The 22,763-nt window shown below is 37.5% G+C and overlaps 1 protein-coding gene across 1 annotated transcript in view; it reads right to left on the bottom strand.

Annotated features, from left to right (window-relative positions):
- Positions 1-2,457: 2,457 nt before the first annotated feature.
- Positions 2,458-22,763, bottom strand: part of PLXDC2 (plexin domain containing 2) — a 258,009-nt gene continuing 237,703 nt past the window's right edge. The window contains exons 13-14 of the mRNA XM_040079639.2: positions 19,373-19,533; positions 2,458-5,444 (exon numbers count right to left, since the gene is read on the bottom strand). Of these exons, the coding sequence (XP_039935573.1) occupies positions 5,328-5,444; positions 19,373-19,533 (278 nt within the window). The 3' untranslated portion in view covers positions 2,458-5,327. The remainder of the gene's footprint in view (positions 5,445-19,372; positions 19,534-22,763) is intronic.

The following is a 22,763-nucleotide window of genomic DNA, read 5'->3' as shown; positions in this document are numbered from 1 at the left end:
CCAAATTTGTGACCTATTCCAGTTCTGCTCCTAATGGCTAATACTGTGGTCATAGGCACTATGACTGTGCAGCTGAGATATCTTCTACGTGAATGTCAGATGTCTTTACACAAAGCTTCAGAAACTAATAACACAGCTGTTGGAGTCCAGGGCATTCCTTTGGCTGCCCTGGAGGGTCAGAGACCCGGACAGGGGGGTCTGGGACCCCGGCCCAGAGCCCAGAAAGACACTGGCTTTGATCTCAGTCCATGGGAAAGGCTTCCTGCATTGTGGGAGGGATTGCAAGCCACAAGAGCGTGAAAGATAGTAGTTTAGCTTATCACAGGGTGAAAAAACAGTAGGTTTAAGTTTTTAGCATTGAAGTGAATGGGGGCAAGATGGAAGATTTGGGGCGTTGTCTCCTGCTTCTTCTTTCTTCTTCCCTCACTCCATTTCAGCAGTGACAGTAGCACAAAGTAGTTTAAAAAGATTAGGTCAAAGTAGAGATGACCTATTTAGTGTAAGTATTGGCAAGTAATGATAAATAAAGAATACATAGCAATTAGTATAAAAGATAGAGACAGCGCTGCGCGGGGGGAGTCGAGCAGTCACCAGATGCCCAAGCAGCTGCAAAGACCTTTGTAGGGCACTAAGAAAATTGTAAGATAAATAAAAATAAATGAAGCATGCAACCTTGAAAAATCAGAACCTAAAGACTCCGTCTTTTTCTTCCATTTGACACAGAGCTTTGCAGAAAGCAAAAGACTCTAAAACCACCTGAATGTCGGGCAAAGCCCCCGACACACAGCCATTGCTTTCCCCTCTGTATGCACTCAAGGTACAAATTCCCACTGATGATCCGTGAACTGGACCATGGTCCAACATGACCTACTCTGAATGCTCTAGTCACCCACCTACTACTGACAACTGCTTGCAAAACCTTGTTAGAGATCCTATTCAAAATGAAATTATGTGTGTTACAATTTAGAGTTTCTTTTGCTTATTCAAGAGGTTCTCTAACAGAATATAAAAATATTCTATTGTTTTCCTTGGAACTCCTTTCACTTTACAGAAAAGAATATCTCTTCCATGCTCACTGGCAAACCAGCTCACCCCTTCCTTTTCCATTGCTTCCACATTTGAATGGCAAACTAATGGCTCAAGTACTCAGCTGTCTCAGGTACTTGTGTAGTGAGTTTTTATGGTTTGAACTCAGGTGAACAAAAAAATTGTGATTTTTGCAAAGCCAAATATTCTGATCAGCTTTTGCAAATTTAATTTGGTTTCCACAGTTTCTCAAAAAATAGTGATGCATTATATTTTCTCCCAGAATTCCAGCACACACATTAGTTGCAAAATGAACTTGATCTGAAGCTAAATTATAATGTTGCATTGAGGTAGGTTGTTACTTACCAGGCATCTATATCATTTGCAGCAGAAGCTGTAGAGAATGAGAAGGGCAATTATAAGAAAAAGAACTGTTTCATATGGTGTTCTGTGGAAAATTGACTCCCTTCACAGAAATGCTCAGAGCAGAAATAAATCAATGTGTATCCATCCCTCAAATATAACGCTGATGGGTACGTCAGAAAAATCCATGAAAAAAAGGCCTTTGGAAAAGACTTTGGATGGTGTTCAACAAAGAGCAACAATATTTGAGCAAAGGGGAGGAAACTATGGAATAGCTGCTTCTTTGTGAAGAATCTGTGTTTTCTTACTTCAGTACATCATGGGGTGCATTGAGAAACATAGAAAGCAATTAAATAATCACATCATTATAAGTATGCACATATGAATGAAATTACAATTCCACTTCTTCAGCAGTTCCACAATTTCTTAATATATGAATACCACTTTGGAAATGCTAGGGTCTTTCTTTTCAGTAATTTCTGTGTGTGGTGAGATATATCTGTCTATCTCTATATCAATCTGTCTATCTCTATATCAATCTCACATACATATACATATATATATATATATGATTTAGTGTTTCATCTTAATGACAATTGAAAGGTACTTAGTAATGTGCTTTGAGTACTTGGAATTCAAATTTTCCTTTTTCTCTGTGAAATAGGATGAGCTAAAGCGGAGCATTGACAGTGTTAGACTTCATGGAACAGTTGACACTAAAATGGAAAATAATAAGACAAGAATGTGACATCTTGCAATAATTAAATAGTATTAAAGAAATAAATTTATAGGGAAGTTTAAGAGGTAAAATAACAGTTGGGATAAATGACTGCATAAATAAGCATTTTTCTGAGTAAGATTCAAAGGAAGGACCACTGGGATTGCTAGTGAAACCACTGTTTCAGACACTTGGATGAAAATTTATCAATTGTTGAAAAACATTTCAGCTCGGTTTCTGAGAGAAGGTTACATGACATTTTTTGGTCTAGATCAATTAAACCTGCGGCTTTATAAAAATATAAAGAATAGGATTTTCAGTTAATGTCAATATTTTACCAGACCTCTAGATTAATGTTTGTATAATTTTTAATGTGGCAATTTTAATTATTAAAAAATTAGAAAACCAGATGGAATTACAAAACAGCAACGGATTACTTAATTAACTTTTGCCTACTGGGATAAATAGAACATACCACAGAATATATCAAAGCAGACACCAATGAGACACTATACATCCATTAGTATGCAGGAAGTTTTCTCTTCAGATAGCAGTTCTTATCAGACATAAGCATATGCCTATCAATCTTATTTAATAAACCCAGCAACTCCTCATGTTATAATCCATGGCATATAACATCATGGCAAAATTCTGAAGAAGTATTCTACAATGCTCCCCACAGACCAGTGGAATCTCCCATGTAAGTACATGAGGTGGACAAAAATGAAAAAAATAATTGCTGCTATTTTATGAAGGAGAATAACATGTAAGTTAGTCTGCAAATACTAACAAACATCCTTCAGCTGTGAAAGGGCCTTAAACCAAAAGTAATCAAAACATCAGATTTTAAAATTCTTGACATTTTTGTGTAATCATATTACAAAATACTGTCAGCTTCACTGCATGACATATATTACATACTTGTGTAAAAACAGGAGTGAATCAGATGAGGAGCAGACTTGTAAGCCCATATTAATATAAATCCTCTCTACTTATATGAAATGCCCCTTGAACTATGTAGATTTTTGTAATTTTCTTGTATAGCTTTCAAATATGTCCTCTGAAGTAAAAATTATTTCAAACAGGATTCCAAAAGCTCTACAATGGCTTCTTTTGGAATGAACCCTAGCTGATGACTTCCAAGATTCCCAGAAAAACTGATGATAATTACTGCACACCAAATATGTTCCTACATGATGTGCACTGATACCTTTTTATTTATTAAAAATGAGTCACCATATATATGTGCATACATTTGGTTATTGCTATCAGAATCAACAGCCTGCAATTTAACCCCAGCCTATTAGAAAAAGGGCTCAGCAGACCCACACAAATGGAAATGACTACTTGCCACAGGCTTTTAACCAGGCTTCGAGATAATGTGTTTGTTAGTACCTTCAGATCAATACCAGTTAGTTTTTTAACAGTTTTAATCTCATGCTAGATGATTTAAACCAGATGAAAATAAAAATATGTTACCCGAAATAAAAGAATACAGAAAATACAGTATTGTAGTATTTACTGAACAAAGTAACAAAAATCATGTTTACTTTTTTTTTTTTTAAAACAGCATTAAGGAATCAAATTTAGGCCATACAAGCATCAACAAGAAATGTAAGTAACTGTACTATTAAGGTGGTATCTACAACTTTTTATAACTGTTTGAAATCCAAACCCACAAATGTTGTATACCTCACTTAAAAATCATTCAAGTGCCTTGCACAGTGTGTAAAAAAATTGATAGTAAATGGCTGCTATGAAACATACATGCAGTACCTGAATTTTATATTTCAATGTCTCAGGCCCAGATCATCAAAGAATTTAGGTTTCCACTCCTCAGGGAAGCTCTGGGTCTCCATGTAAACTAACCCCTTCCCTGAAAGGAGTTAACTGTTTTTGATGGTGTGAATTTATAGTGTTGTCTTTCCCTATTCAGGGAGGGAAAGGGTCAATTTTACAGAAAGAATGGTTCCAAGAGGCAGAAAGTTTATGGCACTGCAACTACTTGAACCACCTTTCCTACACAACATAAAAATATTCTAATATTAAGGATTATTTTACAACTCAGTGGAAATATGCAGTGATGCAATTCATTTCCTTTGTCTGGATGACAAAAATGCAGTCTTAACAGTCACAAGAACCCGCCTTGTGTTAGCTATAAAAAAAAATATATTTATATATATATTTATGCAACTACTATGTGCATTAAACAAAACCACTGTATGAATCAGCAGGGTTCAATAACACTTGTATCTGAATCTCTGGAAGGGGTGCATTGAAGTCTATGGTGCTTCTCAGTAAGGACTCACAATGAAATGGCAAAGAATAGAAACCCATTTATTTTAAATCTTATTTTTCTTACCCCATTGCCTAATAAATGGTCCATAAGCTCTCTGGCAGCTAAAAGGATCTATTGCCCTTAATTCAACCTACTGCTGAGAAATGAAAAATATACCTTAATACAAACCTGATAATTCATTTTTTAGTGAACACTGGAAATGAAAATCAGCCCAACGTCATTGTGAACTCCCATGAAGTAACTCCACCATTGTGAAAATTCTCTGTTGTCTTCAGTTCTTACCAATCTGTATATCATGAGTTGTTTAGCAGGCTAGTAATCAGCAATGTACAAGAAACCTTGTATTATTCCTGGAAAGCATTTACATTGTGACTAACTGAGGTTGGCAGGTTAATTTAGAACGGAAAAGTGTGTATCACATCTGCTTATAGAAATGTTGGAAAATTCTTCTTTTTTTTTTTTTTTTTTCCTTGACCTGTCTTAAGATAATTTTCTCAATCACCTGTGAACACTGATCAGTGCCCTTTGCACTGAAATGGTACAGATTTTTTCCTCAGTCTTTGAGATAACAGAGAAGACTTGAACCAATGGGCAATACCCTTGCGCACCAAAGCTTTATTATATTTCTGATTACTGTGCATCCCCACACCTAAAGCAAATAACATGGCACTTGTGCCATAGTTCTCATACTGTAGGTGCCCACTGACAAGTGTTCTGCATGAACCATTGTGTCTCAGTCCACTAACAAAACTACTGTGCAGTAGTAATCTGGTATTTTAGATAGTTTTTCTTATTGGACAAAGTTTATCCAGAATCTTCTTTCTATCAGGCTACAGCAGCTTAGGGCTCCTTTTCTTTAAAGAGAGGCAAAATAAATGTCTTACACCTGTAGACCAGTACTGGTGTTCTGTCCCAGAAATTTTAGCACTGCTCTGATACGATGAACCCTTCTTTTTCTCCCACTGGTTCCACCTCAGCATAGGCAGGATGTCCAGATCCTCTTCTGAATTTCATTGCTGGCCATCTGCTTGGACGTCGCTACAACAGCAATAACAAAACAAAATTTTATGAAAGGTACTACAATAAATTGTTAATGAAAAGATCTAAAAATTTCCTGCAATTTTGACTTCTCACTAAACCACGCTCCCTGTAGTTGTTACAGGAATAGAAAGGGACAGTTCAGCAGCAGCAAAAGGCAGAGGAATTGCCTCTTTTTAAATTTGTGGGTGATGACTGTTCTCAAACATGTAAACAATTACCACTGCTCTTAGCAAAGAAGAGGATGAAATAGCTTCTGTCTAAAATGGTTGATTATCAGATTTGTCACGTATAGAACTAATGATCCACCAACCTCTAGAGGATCTGTCCAATGCCCTTCCTTCCTCGTTCTGCATAGGAATTTTCTAACATACTCTGTGCCTTGGGAAAATATTGTGGCAGTGTTGACAGGAACTTTAATTTAAAAAATTATTTAGGATAAAATTCTGGCAAGCTTATGCAGGACTCTCAAAATAATGACTTTCTATTTCAAGTGCCATAATTTCTCCTTGAGTGGTTTATTCTCATGGTTCAAATAGAAGCAACGTTTTTATTTAAACTCTTAAGAGCTTTGGGTACTTAGAGCCTTAAGAAGTCCTAACCAATTTCCATTAGGTTCTTAGGTGCCTGCTTTAAAAACAGATAATAAACAGAGAAAATAAAAAGTTATTTTCTAGGGCAGATAAAACAATTCCTGTATTATTGCGATGTCTCCAGGGAAGAAAAGTGTTTTAAACAATCTGTATTTTCAAATGAATTAATGTCAGGATTAGGCTCAGATTTTGGGTGACCAGTCTGAGATTATCTCAAAGGGAATAGCTTTTGGGGAAAAAAGGGAAACTTCAGAGAGTCAGTGAGAAGAAAAAGCTTTCTTAAAAAGATTTCTCCCTATTGAAAATTTTATCTGCCAAATATACTGATTTATTTCTCTTTACTGACAAGAGTTACAATCTGCTTGGATGGAGGGCTAGAAGGTAACAGCAGCTTGTATAGAAACATTGCAGGAAAATGAGAGGAGAATCAATGAAAACAAGTTACAACTTACATTTTCATTGACAGCTCAAAAGCTAAATAATTTTACTTTATGATCTTTCTTCTGAATATAAACACTGCATTTGATTTTCTGTCCCTGTAGTATGCCACTTTTATTTCCTTTCAATCACAAAGGATACTTCATGCTGCTGAGGGGTTGTTAGTGGCCATAGCACTGCCATGGCCATGATGTTTTGCTGGGGCTCATGGTGCTGCTGGGCAAGAGTCACTCAAGAAGTCTTGAGGTGCCACTGAATCTTGTTGCCAACAAACCCCACAGCCGACTGCAGGTACAGCACAAAGTCTTCCTCAGTGATCATTGTCGGGAAGATACCACATAAAAGCAACTGCTTCCTTTTCCTCCTGTTGCAGGATCAGGTTACTTTTGAGGCATTCAGAGTTAAATTCTGTTTGGCAGGTAATTTAAAATCCCAGGCCTTTCAGTGCAGCACCTTCCTACAAAGTAGGAAGGCAGAACTCTGTCTTCTTTAATGGATGTCTCTTCCTAACAAGAAAACTTAGTCTATTTAAACTTTGGAGAGGTTTTTTTCATTCAAGCTTGATTCTGTGTGTTTTCAAAATTAAGAAGGACAGTTTGGTTATTGCTAAAGAAAAAGGGTCATATTCCATTCACAGGCTCACTAAAGTAAATCAAGAATAATGCAATTAAACTTAAAGGGTTTATTTCAGATTTTCACTGGTACAAATGAGAAAGGAATTTAACAGAGAGGTATCTAACAAAAAGGGAAAAATCACTGGAAAAGTAGCAAGAAAGAAAAGCTAGAAATGGTATCAAATGACGACAGGTAAGGATTAGCTGGGTTTTAATATACTAAGTTGCTCCCTGATTTAATTTTAAGATGTACATACGATTAGTTACTACTTCATTGCTACATTGATGAAAGATACTATATTTACCATTTTATGCTACTCTTTTTAATTGGCCTTTCCAGATGATTAGCTATGGAACATAATGTGTATCAGTTTTAACGATACAAAACCATAAGACATAAATATGGACTGTTTTTCCAGAGATAAAGCAAAAGCCTTGAAGGTCATCTTCTAATATTGCAGATACAGCTTTCTGCGGTGTCTTACCATGTATGAGGTGAGATTTTCCCTTTATAGTGAGTGTTTAATTTCAGCTTAATTATGTGCACGTTGACAGTTTTAAAAGAGAGCACTGACAAACTATCAATTCATTGCCTTACGTAACCCCTAAAAAGTTGTAAAAATATTTCAGCTTTAACTGAAAAATCCTTGAAAAGTAACTTGATAGATATTGGGAGATGAATTCCTTCAGTTCCTTCAGTTACTGGAGCAGCTCAGGAAATGCCTAATGCATTCTTTGTCTTTTTTCTCTGTGAAAACTAAAAAACAGAAAGAAACCCCTACCCCCCAAAAACCAACAAACCAAAACACACTAAAAAACCCCACCAAACCAAAACCAAACTTGAGAAATCAAACTGGGTATTTAATTAACTAATTCACAATTTTTGCAGGAAAAAATATGGTTTTTTCCTTTGGAATCAGAACACTTAAAGGAAATCTCTGAGCTGTGGCTGGGGATTTGTAACTCTTTCTTCCTTTCAGTGTACTACAAAGCAGGAAAACAGGACTAGTATTATTTTTCATTTTTTGAAGTTTCCTTGAGTTCACTATTTTAAGCAATGAAGTTGAGAGAAAAGCATTTGTGACCCTACGCGACCAGGATGCAGAAGAAATATGTTGAGATGCAGGAAAATAATTTATGATACACATTAAAAAAGTCAGCTCCTATTGAAGATCACTAAGATAAAAGGAAAAAATCCAGCAGTTGGCTAATCCATGGAAAGTGAGGTCTACCTTTCATGTTTCCTACATTATGTCTCTCTACACCATTGCTGGTGGCTGTGCAGGATGTTTGACTTCCTGCAGCAATACAAAGACCAAAATAAGTATGTTTATATCCATCTTGCAGAAAAGGTAGAATTTTATCTTACTTCTGAGGGAAAACCTTTTGTCTTACTTCGGAGAGAAAAAGACAGGATTCCACCTATTAAAACTAAAGGGTAGAAACTGGAGTAACTTCTCACTCTGTTTGCAAGGGAAGTGTATGCCAAGTGTATTCTTTTTGATCAGTTTCTTCTTTTGACACCTTTCAATATCAGGGATTTTTGAGCCTTATAGGGCCTCATTTATCCATGAAAATCATATGATCTCATTTAGATATGATTAAAAAAAAAAAAAGGCGGTTGATAAATATCTGAGTGCAGTTAATTGAACATCATCTAAATAGAATTCAGTTGCTATGATTTGAACACGGTTTCTAGTGTTACAGTCAATGATTTTTTTAAGGTTGCTAGCTGTAGATTATCTCATTTCCTGCTGAACAGTAACCAATATTAACCAGATCAGTTACAGGAGGATGGACAGTTGTGTAAAATTGTGTTGAAATACTGGTATCTGAAGACCAATGCCTTGCTTCTCAGAGTTTGTGGTGCTTACATTATTATTATTTCTAAAATGTATGCAACTTAACACTTTTCATCTGAAATGGTAATTTATCAAAAGCAACTGTAACAATGTATATTTTGCTAGCTGCAGCAATTATAAGCTTTTACATTTCCTTTCATACATCTGATTGAAGAAAAGTTTCTACCAGTAATGGATAGAAGGAACTTGGAAAGAGGTGTTACATATTTGATATTCTTATATCCTAGCCTCTATTATCCCCATCCTTAGTCTATATTTCCCTGAGTAAAAAAATGTAATGAGAACAATTCTGTAGAAATCTGCAATTTCAGAAGAACAGTAAAGGAAAACAGTAATGAAATATTTGCCCCGCTGCCATCTCCTCAACCCTGTCACCCAGATTTTGTTCTGCAAGATTTATAAAACACTATCAAAAGTTTCTTTGCATATTTCAACCAACATAAAATCCCAGAGTGGTTGTGCACGCATCAGCTCTTCATTCCTATTCAGCAGTAAACTTGAACAGTGGATTTCATCAAGACATGTGCACTACCTTTTTAAAACGGAATTTACATGAGTATAAATACTTGACATAGCATGAGAAGGTCAATCTTTCAAAGTCTTAACTCTCCAGAGCTCCCTAGTAAACTTGATTTAACACTAAACCACATGAAAGCTGAAGTTATTGAGAACGTTTTAGACTGAATGCTCTGACACAACTTTGTCTCCCCTATCTATTGACTTTTTCTATATTTCAATCTTTCAGACTTCCAGAGGACTAGTTCACAGTGTCTCCTGAAGGGCTGCATCTTACATTTCCACTGATGTCAATTTCTTTGTCTAATTCAGGAGTAAAAACACATTTAAATCTATTTAAAAGCTTTACTCTTTAACCACACTTTGTCAAGAAGGCCTGTTTAACTCTGATGATATGGAAATATGTAAATATGGAGATATCCAAATTCTGTATTTATTGTCAAAACTCCAGGAAAACTATTATGGCTTACTAAAATAGATTAAGAAAAAGGGAAAAAACCCCACCCAAACTATAGTAAGGTCTTACTAAATGACTAAATGTTAATCTGATACTATTCAACACCTATTAGTCTAAATACTTGTCTAGTGTTACTCTGCCTCAGTAGTCAGGGCTTTGGTTTCTTGTGAGAAGTCAAGAACTTTCGGTTACCAATTACCTTGACCATAACATGTATTTTTGTGCTCAAAGTTACCCGAAATTTGTGCATCAGTCTTTAATCTCTAGAAACACTCAGTTGATTTGGAAAATCACAGCCAGAAGTGGATGAGGCTACAAATATCTGAAACTATACTTCTAATGTGTGTATTCCCAGGAGTAAGAAAAGAACAATTGCCTGACACCATGTTAAACTCATATTTTGAAGAAACTGTTTTCAAATAAGGATTGCCTCAGACTTAAGATTCAGTAGAGTAATTTACTGGCCTCATTTAGTTTTCTTTTTGACAAAAGCACTTGTTCAACGTATCTTTTTGTGATTTAAACCATCTTTCTATAACGATTTCTGCAGTCTTAGGTTCATCTGAGGAGCTGGCTGCTGAAGGACGAGAAACAGAATGCTTCCTTCCTCTACACCTTTGACTTTTATTGTCAGTGTTGATTATTTATTTTAGTGCTTCTCCCTTGTGGTTGATTTAGGTTTCCCTTGCTGAACTGCTGGTTCCTGCTGAGCTGGATAAGCTTTGGAAAAATAACTTTACTATCAGTACGAGGCAATGACAGTGAGATCAATGACAATACTCCAAATGCCAAGATACTGCAGGACTTTGAAAGAAGAGAAAAATGATACCTGTTCTCTTCTTTTTAATCATCATCTTCATGAAACACAATTCAGCCTGAACATCTGGACAAAAACTAATTGATGACCATGTTAAGCCTATTTCAAACTAAAAGCATAATCCCCTATAAAAAACAATGGGCCGTATCCCAGAAGAAAACAGCAGAGCTGTGTGAGCTACATCACCTGGTTTAGACAGCTGAGGATCTCATTCTTTTTACAAATCCCCCCTTTTTTTTTTTTTTTTTTTTTTTTTTAAATCTGTCTCCTATTTACTTCTTGTTTGAAGACGTACACTGCATTTGTGGCATTAATGCAGAAACCTAGAAATGGTGCATGGAAAAAACGGCGATGTTGAAACTGGCTCTTATTGGTGGTGTGCTGTTATAACCAGAGAATTAAAACGGTGAGTCAGAAATTTCCTGAGCTTTGAAATAACAAGAACTCCAGCATTTTTAGCTATTTTCTCATATAGTTTCCTTCCTCTAAGCAGACAAGGGATGAGCAGAAGGTCAAAATCTGAAGAGAATCTACTGCTAGATGTGTGTGCCAGTGAATGTTTTCAGATATCAAAATAAAATCCCCTTTACAACCCATTATTAAAAAAACCCAAACCCAATAACTAGTGCTTTCTCAGACCACACCAGCTAGGGCGCAGCATTTAGAAAACATCCTCTGTTCATGCTAGCAGTCTTACACGCTTTTAGCTTTAAGTGAGGCAGAGTTAAATGACAGGAATGCAGATCCCCTCATGCTGGTTGGTCTTGATGCTAAAAACCAGTCCCAGCCTTATTTAATTTACTAGTAAATGCATAATTTAAGTTAAATCAAGGACATAATTTAAGTTAAATCAAGACGAGTCAAGGTGCATCCTCCATGCTCTGATCACACACTAATATTTGCTGAAGATCTGCAGCTGTTTGTTTCTTCCTCCCTCCCTCCCTTTTTCCTGAAGGTCACTCCCTGGCTCCATAGCACCAGTTCAACTCTCTGTGTGGCCGTTTAAAAAGATTCTTGAAGTTATCCATCTTAAACATCCAAGATGAACAACAACAAAAAAGATATAGGTATGTGCCTGTGTGTGATGTGTGTAAGTGTACATGTATGTTTCTAAACAGCTGAACCAGCAAAACAAAGCTCTGGAATACCTCCAAGGAGGCTGGGAACATGAAGGCACCTGACCTTCAAAACAGGATCTTAACTCAAAAGAATGTTAATTTTTAACTGCAAACCCACAGTGCTCTTTAGAGAGTGACATATTAACTACTATTAATATATACACAGCCACTAATATGTAAGATCTGAATTCATTCATATTCTTACAGCTTTGGAGTCCACATATGCTATTAAGTTTTGTAACTATAAGCCGAATACAAGAGAAATGCTCTTTTGCCTGAGGCTAAGTCCTAATTTGAAATGTCATTTTAGACTCCTTAAAATCTTTTGCCTCCAGAGAATCTCCAAAGTAAAATTTTATTCAGCTGTTGTCAAGCCTCCCATAATCGTGCTTGGCAATCGTATCATTGTGTCTGTCCGGAAAGAGAGATCCCATTGTGTCACTCCTTACCTTCGTATAACAGAATCTGCTGAGTTGGAAGGGCCATTGAGTCCAACCCCAGCCCTGCAGAGATCATCCCCAAGAGTCACACCACGTGCCTGTGAGTATTGCCAAATGCTCCTTCAGCTCTGTCAGGCTGGTGCTGTGACCCCTTCCCTAAGGAGCTGTTCCAGTTCTCAACCACCCTTTTGGTAGAAGAACTTTTTTCAACCTAAATCTCACCTGGCACGACCTCAGAACATTCCCTTGGGCCCTGTCCCTGGTCACCAGAGAGAAGAGATCAGTGCCTGACCCTCTTATTCCCCTCATGAGGAAGTTGTAGACTCCAATGATGCGTTCCCTCAGCCTCCTCCAGGCTGAACAGATCAAGTGACCTCAGCCACCATCTTTGTTGTCCTCCTTTGTACTCTCTCTAATAAATATTTTCTTACATTGTGGCACCCAGAACTGCCCCCAGCACTCGAGGTGAGGCTGCCCCAGTGCAGGGCAGAGCGGGACAATCCCCTCCGTTGCCTGGCTGCCCATGCTGTGCCTGATGACCCCCAGGACAGGGTTGGTCCTCCTGGCTGCCAGGGCACTGCTGGCTCATGTTCAACTTGCCTTGGACCAGGAGCCCCAGGTCCCTTTCCACAGGGCTGCTCTCCAGCATCTCATTCCCCAGTGTGTCTGTATATCCAGGTCTGCCCCATCCCAGGTGCAGAATCCAGCACTTTCCCTTGTTGAACTCCATGTGGTTGGTGACTGCCCAGCCCTCTGACTTGTTGAGGTGTCTCTGCAGGGCCTTTCTGCCTTCGAAGGAGTGAACAGCTCCTGCCAATTTTTATCATCTGTGAACTTGCTTAGCGTCCCTTCCAGTCCTGGGTCCAAGTCATTTATGAAGATGTTGAAGAGCACAGGGCCGAGGATGGAGCCCTGTGGAACCCCACTAGTGACAGGTCACCAGTCTGATGTCACCCCAGTCACTGTAACCCTTTGTGCCCAACCCATGAGCCAGTTGCTCACCCATCACATGATGTGTTTATCCAGCTGTGAGCTGGACATCTTGTGCAGAAGGACACTGGGAGAGACAGCATTGAAAACTTTACTGAACTCTTCTGAAATCCAGAAATCTCACTACATCAGCTGGCTCTCCTTGATCAACTCCATGGGTTACTTTGTTACAAAAGGAAATCAGGTTTGATAAGGAGGACTTTCCTCTCATGAGGCTGTGCTGGCTGTGAGCAGTGACTGCGTTATCTTCCAGATGTTTTCAGTATCTCCCAGAATAACCTTCTCCATAACTTTACCAGGCACTGAAGTGAGACTGACAGACCTATAGTTTACAGGGTCCTTCTTCTTGCCTTTTTTGAAAATTTGGACAATATTCACTAGCTTTCAGTCAGCTGGGACTCCTCTATATTCCCAAGACTGCTCAAAAATCATCATCGAGAGGTTTTGCAATAACATCATCCAGCTCTTTGAGGATTCCTGGGTGAATCTCATCAGGCCCCATATGGATCCAGAAGGAGCAGCAGATCCCACATAATTTCAGGCTCAGGTGGAAGTTTATTCTCCAAATCATGGTCCTCCAGCTCAGGGTACCTTTGGTCCATCATCCATGTTGAAGACAGAAGCAAAGAATGTGTTAAACGCCTCTGCCTTGTCTCTGTCCCTGTTTATGAGATCATCTTCAGCCTGCAATGGGACAACGTTGTTTTTATACTGCCTAATATTAATAGATTTGAAAAAACTCTTTTTATTCTCATTATTTCCAAGATTCCTGTTCTGCCAAGATGGCTTTCTGCCTCACTTGCTTGACTTCTGAAATTTGGGAAATGCCTGCTCCTGAGCTCATAGGAGGTGATGTTAAAAAATGTACAGTTTCCATGGGGATCTTACTAATTCCCTGAGCAGTCTGAGGTCTGCCCTCCTCAGGTCCAGAGTTGAGGTATTTGCACTTTTCCTTCTGTTAACAGAGATTTTCAATTCAACTGCTTCATGGTCACTGTGGCCAAGATGGCCACTGATCTCCACTTGCTCACAAGATCCACTCTTTTGACAAGGAGTAGATCAAGGAGGGCATCTTTCCAAGCATGTTCCATGAAGCTGTCATCCAGGTCTTTAGGAATATTCTGGCCTGGTCTGTACCAGGTGTGTGATGTTCCCAAGTTGAACTCTCCCATAAGGACAAGGGCAGTTGACTTGGAAGAGTCCCTTAGTTCCTCAAAGAGTAATTCGTCAGTGTCCTGGCCAGGAGGTCTGTAGTGGACTCCAGTGATGGCATCTGCATTATTTGTTCGTCCCTTGATTCTTATCCAGAGGCTCTCAACTGTGCCATTGCCAGCTGTGAGCTCCATACATTCTACCCCTTCTATTCCATACTGTGCCACCCCTCCACCTCTCCCACCCTGCCTGTCCCTCCTGAAGATCCTGGAATCATCCAACAGGGCACTGCAGGCACAGGATCCATCCCACCAGGTTTCACTTCTCAGCGGTGGCCAGATCATGTTGCCTTTTGTCTCCAATGGCAGAGCACTGTGATGACAGCTGAGGTAAATTTCAAGCCTCAAAAGGACTTTGGATCACAACATAAGGAAGGAAGGGAAGAAACCCACAAACTATGCAAGTGAAAACTTCTTGTGTCATGCAACCCTTCTGTCCACAGATAACTGGGTGCAAAAATGCAAAAGAATAAAATATAGTCAGACTTATACCTTGTTTTTCAATTTGCTAAATGTTCCCTTGACATTAATTGCTCCCAATGCCCAAGTTCAAACACATATGTAAACAATTAGAAATTAAAAATACAGGAAAAAGAGAGAACATGAGGGAAAAAAAGAGGAAAAATTAACATGTAAAACTAAAGCTAAAATTTGGCCCACAGCTAATTGAAATCTCGGCAAATCCATCTGACTCAACTGGGAATTTCTTTACTCCTCTTTATATTGAGCTCTGGATCTCTAGATCATATGTGGAATGATCTGAATCACAGGGATGCAATCCATGACATTCAGGACATCATGATTGGCTTCTTGGCCATCAAACCTCTCATCCTGAATGCATAAATTAGTAAATAAATCAATCACTTTTTAATTTTGCTATAGCTAGTATTTAGTTATGATATGGTGTATGTTACAGCTAGATTTCTGACATAAACTTTGTTGAGAAAGTCATGAAGAGCATTATTTGACATGTATCTTACTTTACAATAGTCAGTCCAAATCAGCTCAAAATATACTTAAGAGACACAGGAATCTTCAAGGTAAGAGTATATAATGTGATTAGAGGAAACCATTGGCAACTAAATAAAATTCAATGGAGAGGAAATACCACAAGGTTAATGATAAGTAAATAGAAAACCAGGGCATGCAACATCTCTTCTGTCACTCTACAAGCTAATCTTTAGTCAATATTTACTTTTAGCTCTTAGGAAGAGCCTGCTTCCATTAGAACTTTGACTGAAGTTCCCTTGACTTTAAAAGCTGATAATTCATTATGTCTTTGGGCCACCATGGAAGTGTGCCACCTGAACAATGAGATATGTTGAACAGTGTAGAGGCTGGAAGAAACAAGGAAATTGTGCATTTTGATTTGAGTCTTCTACATGCTTTAAAAAAAGGGAACATTTTTGAAAATGTATTGAACTGTTTCAATGATATAGTTTTAAAATTGCACACTACCACAGGCAAATTAGCACTAGCATTTATGACTTCTCAAACTCTTTGTTTGAAATAGCTATTTTTATTCCTGGTGGGGCAGCAGGTGTGTGTTCTTCTCAACACACATGAACAACAACCCCTAGGGTAGCATTTTCTTCAGACTTAAAAGGCAAAAAAGTAATAGAATGATGTTACTATATTCTAAGACAATAGCTTTTGTAATAAATGGCATTTTTCTTGGCTTGTGTATATAGTTTATTTAAACCAACCAGTGCACTTAGGATATCATTTAATGGTGTTCAGAGGTGGCACAAGAGATTGCCTTTATCAGTGCAAGGGTAAACAGCACCAAGTGTGGGTATATTTATTCTTATCTGGGAAAGCTCACTTCATGACAAACATGAGTTGGATTTGAGATGAGCTATGTGAGAACCTGAGTGAGGAGGTAAGTGAATATTGGGTGATATCTGCAGAGAACACAAAGAAGAAAGAGACTTAAAGCCTCAGATACAGGATCAGTTTATTATACTGTTCTTTATTCAGTAACCAATCAACTAAAAATTCCTACACAGCCCTTAAACTAAAAAAACCCAACAAAATCTGATTGAAAATGGCATTTAACCTACCAAGTATCTTAGATGTAAAAAGAAGTTTCTATATTAATTATATTAGAGCTTTGAATGAATACTATGTTCAATGTCTATATGATGCCTCCATAAAGTAACTTCTTTAAAAGTAAACACAAACATGCCAGGTTCCTGTTCCTTCTTTTGGCCAGCCTTAGAGTTATATTAATTACTAATGATAGATAAACTGATGTGGATCTTGATTTGGCTTGATGACTTGATGGCAGACTACAGTGTATTTGTAATTTTTTAGACATCTGCAGGAGGGAACTGCCTGTCCATCTGTCACATCTTGTTTTAACTGTGCAATGTTCTTATTAATCAAGAGACTCATAGGAAACAGTATTATTTTCTGAAATATTTATGTGCTTGTTCTCATTTCATGACCAAGCCCATGGCAATCATCTTGAGGCCTTTTCCTAAAACGGTAACATCAGATCCATATTTCATTCATTTCCCATAAATAATGCAGCTTGTCTCTTGTGCTTTGTGGGCCATCATGTTATCTGGAAGTTTACACAAATATTTTTCAATTGCACAAATTCAATAAAGAATGATTTCTTGTAACACTGGCCTATTTATACCAGTTTTACCTGATTATTTTTTGAACTTCATTTTCAAAACACAAGTTTGAAAATATATTTTCTATTTTGCATTTGAAACATGTAAATCCTATAGATCAGATGAACAGAAGAATGATAAATTCTACTTAATATTTTGGGAATTGATCAAACAACTTTTTTCTTTGAAAATTTCTTTGAAATTATTAAACTTATTTAAAGCAATTTGATTTCCACAATGGATTACCTTGTTCTGTTCTAGGCTTATGATACAAAAATGGTTTTAAAGTTTTGAAATTTGCGTAAGTGTTTTGAAGTACAGTCACCCCCTATTATATCCCTTGTGATTTTCCCACGTCAGTGTTTGCACCTCTCGCAGGAAAAGGATGCCCCTTCATGGATAGTACTTTTTACAATTCTTGCTAACACTGACTCTTCACAAGTACCACAATTATCCTACGTTCCAGAGAATGTACCCTGTTTTGCATAATTTTTATTTTGACTGATTTCTCCCTTATTTTATACAAAAAGTTTATGTTTTCCCATTTATTCTAAATGGCCACATTTATTGCTAAAGGAAATGTTAGCTTTGACTAACAGATGAAGAGATTGATTAATGGCACCTAAGGATTAAATTCAGTGGAATGAGTTTAACAACACTGACTCAGGCACCTCTGTTTGCATGATAAGTATGATATCAATGAAAGAAGTAAATTAACATGTCCTTACTACATTTAAAACAAAAATAAATAAATAAATATGTATTGTAATTTGGTATTCTCTTCTTCTTAAAATGCAGTGTTGCCTTTTACTTAGCCTTTTCTATCACACTGTGACAGATAAGAAACTTGCTTTTTGTAGAGTTAAAGAATAGGAATTCAATCTGTGTAAATTTAATTTGTATGTGAAAAAAAGAAAGGGACAAAACCTTCTATTTCATACAAGACTTCAGTGGAATTTTGTTTGTCTACATCAATAGTGAACTGGCTTGAAATGCTGCAGAAACATGAGAGAAAACTTTGTGTTATTATATGGATTCTGTTCCCCAATGATTAGCACAGTTACATTACTAGAACAGGAATACTGACAAACAGTTCTTTTTGATTTCTGTCACTACTGTTCCATCTAAGAAGAATATTTATTATAATATGATGCTAAAGTTTCATGTCTGACTTCAATTCTCATTGCTGTCACTAAGAATAAATGTCTACATCTTCCTGGTCCAGGCTTTTACCTAAGCAATCCCTAAGGTATGTCCCTAGTGACACTTCCAGTGGTTTTGCATCTTCACTGTTGTCCAATAGTAGGTGTCTGGGCTCTTCATAGTAAGGGAATACAAGTGGAGGTTATGAACTCCATGTGGAGTCATCCCTTTCTTTCACGTTTAGCAAATCTAAACTTATCACAAGGCAGAGGAATGTTGCTGAGTTAAGAAAAAATGAAACCACAAGGAGGTGTATGTATTCACAGGTTTCTGTAGACACAAACGTCTATGGAGAATTTACCTTTCTCATACATTTGTCTACAGTGGAACTGAACTGACTAAATGTCAGCAACTGCAATGTAGGTATCTGTACCTAAGGTAGCTATCTGTATCTGAGGGACAAAAATGTCAATTTATCTAATCCTAAAGGGGACGCCTCAAATAGTTAAGACGAATCATGGTCTAAAAGAGTCTGTTTCTCTCTACACTAATAGAAAGAGCAGAAGAAATGATAGATGTTAAAAATTAGGTGAAAATAATCTTTTCCACACTCTAGACAAAGTGTAAAAAGATTTTTTCAAATGGTGTAAGGAACAGCTAATACAAATTTCTAGCTAAAAACTTACTAGAAGTCAGCTCTTCTCTAGAATTAAGAATGAATACTTTTTTCTTCCCCCCAGAGAAAAACTATAGAAAAACTGTATGTCCGGAAATAAAATTACAGTGCACAGGAAAGGTATCAGAAAAATGCTGTCGTGAGGAAAATGAATGAGAGGAAAGAGAAGTAGTATGGTATCTGGCATATAACTCTTAGATATATGTCCTGTCTACAAGAAAAAGAAGTAACAGCAATGGTAGCTAAAGGAGTGGAGTGAGAAACATGCTAAGAACAAAACAATATCACTTGCTAGGAGAGCTCCTTTTCCTCAAAGATTACAAACACAAAGATACTTTCTGATTCAGTTTAGAAAAATCTATTTTGGAGAGCCCAAACACCCTATCCAAGAGACAGGACTAGTGACACAGCATGTTACTCTTGTCTTACCTCTATAAAGAAGAGACTAGCTGCTGACGTTGGATGATGATACATGTAGATGGTCACGAGGATGGCTGCAGCCACAACGAGCACCAGGACTAGAATGCCGACAATTAAGCCAGCATGAAGTGTTCCGCCTTTCTTCTCTGCTGCACTGTCATCTGTTGAAGCTGCACAAAGAGCACACGTAGCATAGTAACTTATGCCTCACCCATTCCATTACACACATGGAAACTGAGCATTTGCTTTTTCTGTGTTACATATACCTCATTTTCTACAGACCAAGTTGGAAAAAGATATTAGATGCCTCTTTTGTACAACCGGGTACTCTCATAATCTTAATGAAGAGACCTTCAAACATTTTACTTATTCAATAAAGGATATTAACATCCTTTCTTCTGAACATAAAATGGACAGTCTAAAGTTCCTAATTACCTTCATAATAAATTTTGCTTTGCTTTTCTCATAAAATTATTGCAATTGTCCTGCAGACAAAAAGTTCAAAATTTTGAACATTCAATTTTTCTTTCAATATTCCAGTTGAGACATGTCATAAACCCAAATGCTATTAAACACATTCTGAAAGCCTTATTCATTAGCTTGTAGAAGAATTTGGAACCACTCTTTTCAACTGAATCAGCCAAAAGCGCAAACACATGGATGCAAATATCCTGCAGTATTTTGATTTTGGTCTGAATGGAACACTCATCATACCAAAGTATTACAGCAGACCATTCATTTACTAAACTTGATATCAAGAGGCCACTTATGCTATGCTCCTGTCAGGATAAAAGAGGGTTGTCTTTGTCACAAGCAACTTGTCAGCAGTGCTTCCAAATAAGTGACTGAAAGCCTTTCAACAACAGTGTAACCTCTGGGGTAAAAGTTTCTCAATATATTAACCAACACCTGTAGAACACCTGCTTGTTCTTCATAATGCTCTTGCACACAAGAATTACTGTTCTGCCCACTTCTGCAGGCGAATGTGCCAGTCAGAAGTCCTAGGTTTAACAAACTCCAGTAGAGCCCTGGTAATTTGACTTCACGAACTTCCATTATTCTCCTAAATGTTCTTCAACCAGAAGGTTCCTGGGCACCCCAGGGACTGAGCCTGACAGACTACAAGAAGCATTTGGACAATGCTCTTGGGCACAGGGTGAGACACTTGGGAGTGGTTCAGTGCAGGGCCAGGAGTTGGACTCCTTGGTCGTTGTGGGTCCCTTCCAACTCAGCATATTCTGTGAAGTTCTGTGATACTCCCATCACTTTTTGCTTTTCTGGAAATCCTTCTAATCACTTTCATGTATTACTCCATACAGTACCTGTCTCTGATCTTGCTTACGAGATTTTTTCTTTCAGTTCCACTTTTAAATTTCCTCTCACCATGCTTATTTGGAAAGCTGACTATAATGAAAATCATTGATGTCTGCAACCATTCTTTTTGCTATGCCATCCCCTTGAACTATTTGGTTGTCTTAGTGTGCTAAAGTGCTTAGTGTTCTCTGAGATCAGGAACTCCCTTTTAAGCGGTCTTTGAAGACAGATATCGGTTATGAGTATCACTTCAAACAAATCACTGTTGTTATTAATAGCAGCAACAAAAATAACAAAAACAATAGCAATAAATGTACATGGTCTTTTACCATTCATCTGACTAGAGTAGAACACTCCATGCTAATGTCAAAATAGAGAACTGCAAAATTATAGAAGAAAGGCATATTGATGCAGGTAATGGTAAACATCTTGCATGAGGGCAGTAAAAGAAAAGAGGAACAGTTAATCTGAGTGTTACAGCTCATACATCCATGTATGGCAGCATGTTTCTCAGCAGACTAACAAGGCTGTATGGTTTGTCACCTTTCAGAATAGCACAGCACCGCTGGAACAAAAGGGAGAAAAGGAAAATGAAGATGCATCGTCTTAGCCAAGACATATATCTGACTATTACTCCATGTCATGTTTATGCATCTCTGGGGATAGAGAAGGGATTCATGCACATATCCCTTGTTTTTGTCCATATTTCCTCAATCTTGATTCAGGACAGTCAAAACCCCACAGTGCTGCTCTGCTCTGTCCCATAAAGTCAGTGACACTTCATGGAGTAAGGAACTGAGTAACAGAATCGGAGGAAGAAAAAGATCCCAGTAGATTGGGAAGCTAAACTAGGGTGTGGGAAACTTTAATGACTTTAATAAAAAATTGCAAGCATGATACCCACTCAGGTACACCCTAATCCTGCAGGTATCATGCTTTTTGAAAGTTCATGAGTATCTTTTCATACAGGAAATTCAGTTTTTATTGTACTCATTTTGGACATGAATTTTGAGTTTATGCATGAACAGGATCCAAGAACCAGGTCTCTCCCTACCTAAATCCTACAAAAGGATTTACTTTGCTTTCTTAGATTTTAGTTCACACAAATATATAGGAGTTTTGAAATGGAAAAGTATTATCAGCCCTGTTTGATTTTATTTTATTTAAACATAGTACATACAGTGAAATTTTCTGGGCCATTCTTTATACTCAAGTAGAGGAAAGGAGATATTATCTATAATCTGGAAGTTCTATTTTTCAAATTTTCAAAATTGTCTCCTAAAGGGTCATTAAAATACTTCCTAGTAGTTAGAGCACTATATAAAACAAGATGCAAGATCCATGGAGAAGACAGGAAAGAAAGGCGACCAAAAAAAGAGATTTCTCTTAGTTTCAAACAGCAGAATCTTTTGCTCAACATAGCCATCAATATTCACTTCATCTGATAACAGATGAATGTGTTGGAACACCAGTCTTAGTTTCTGTTCATGCACTGTAACAATATTTAGTATTTGTACGTATATGGAAATTAAGTAACAGAAAGACCATCAGAAAAGGTCTGCTTGATTGTACATCCTCTTGGTTGGAATATTAATTCCCACTGGTGAACAGTTAGTTCTGAGTCACCCTACTGAGAAGTAACTGCTCCCGCAAAGGAGCAGAGGACTCCTAGCTCATTTGTCTCATAATTATCTTTCTGGCAGTTTCATACTCTTTACTTCAATGTCACATTCGTGCATCAAAAACTACTTTGTCACTTGTACCCATTTTCAGGCTGTTTTGCACTAAATGAACAGTTTTTATTGTTACTGTGTTGCGGTTGAAGGCATAACATCTTTAAAAATGCTGGACTTCAGCAAAGGTCCTAACCACTCGGTAAAGGTCATCAGTTTAATCTCTTTTGATCTGATATTTTCTCAGCTTTCAGCATACAGCTTTGCAAACTAGAACACCGTCTCTTTGAAACAACACAGGTGTCAAATTCCTGCCCAGTTTTCTGCTAGTAAAGGGTGGAGCATGGTGTGGACATCAGAGCAGAGATCAGAATGCCAAATGAAAAGAATAATTAAACAAAAGTAATGCTTTC

The sequence above is a fragment of the Hirundo rustica genome, chromosome 1, assembly GCF_015227805.2.
Source record: "Hirundo rustica isolate bHirRus1 chromosome 1, bHirRus1.pri.v3, whole genome shotgun sequence".
Classification (NCBI taxonomy): domain Eukaryota; kingdom Metazoa; phylum Chordata; class Aves; order Passeriformes; family Hirundinidae; genus Hirundo; species Hirundo rustica.
The sequence above is the reverse complement of the archived record's forward strand: the minus strand, read 5'-3'. Positions and strand labels throughout refer to the sequence as shown.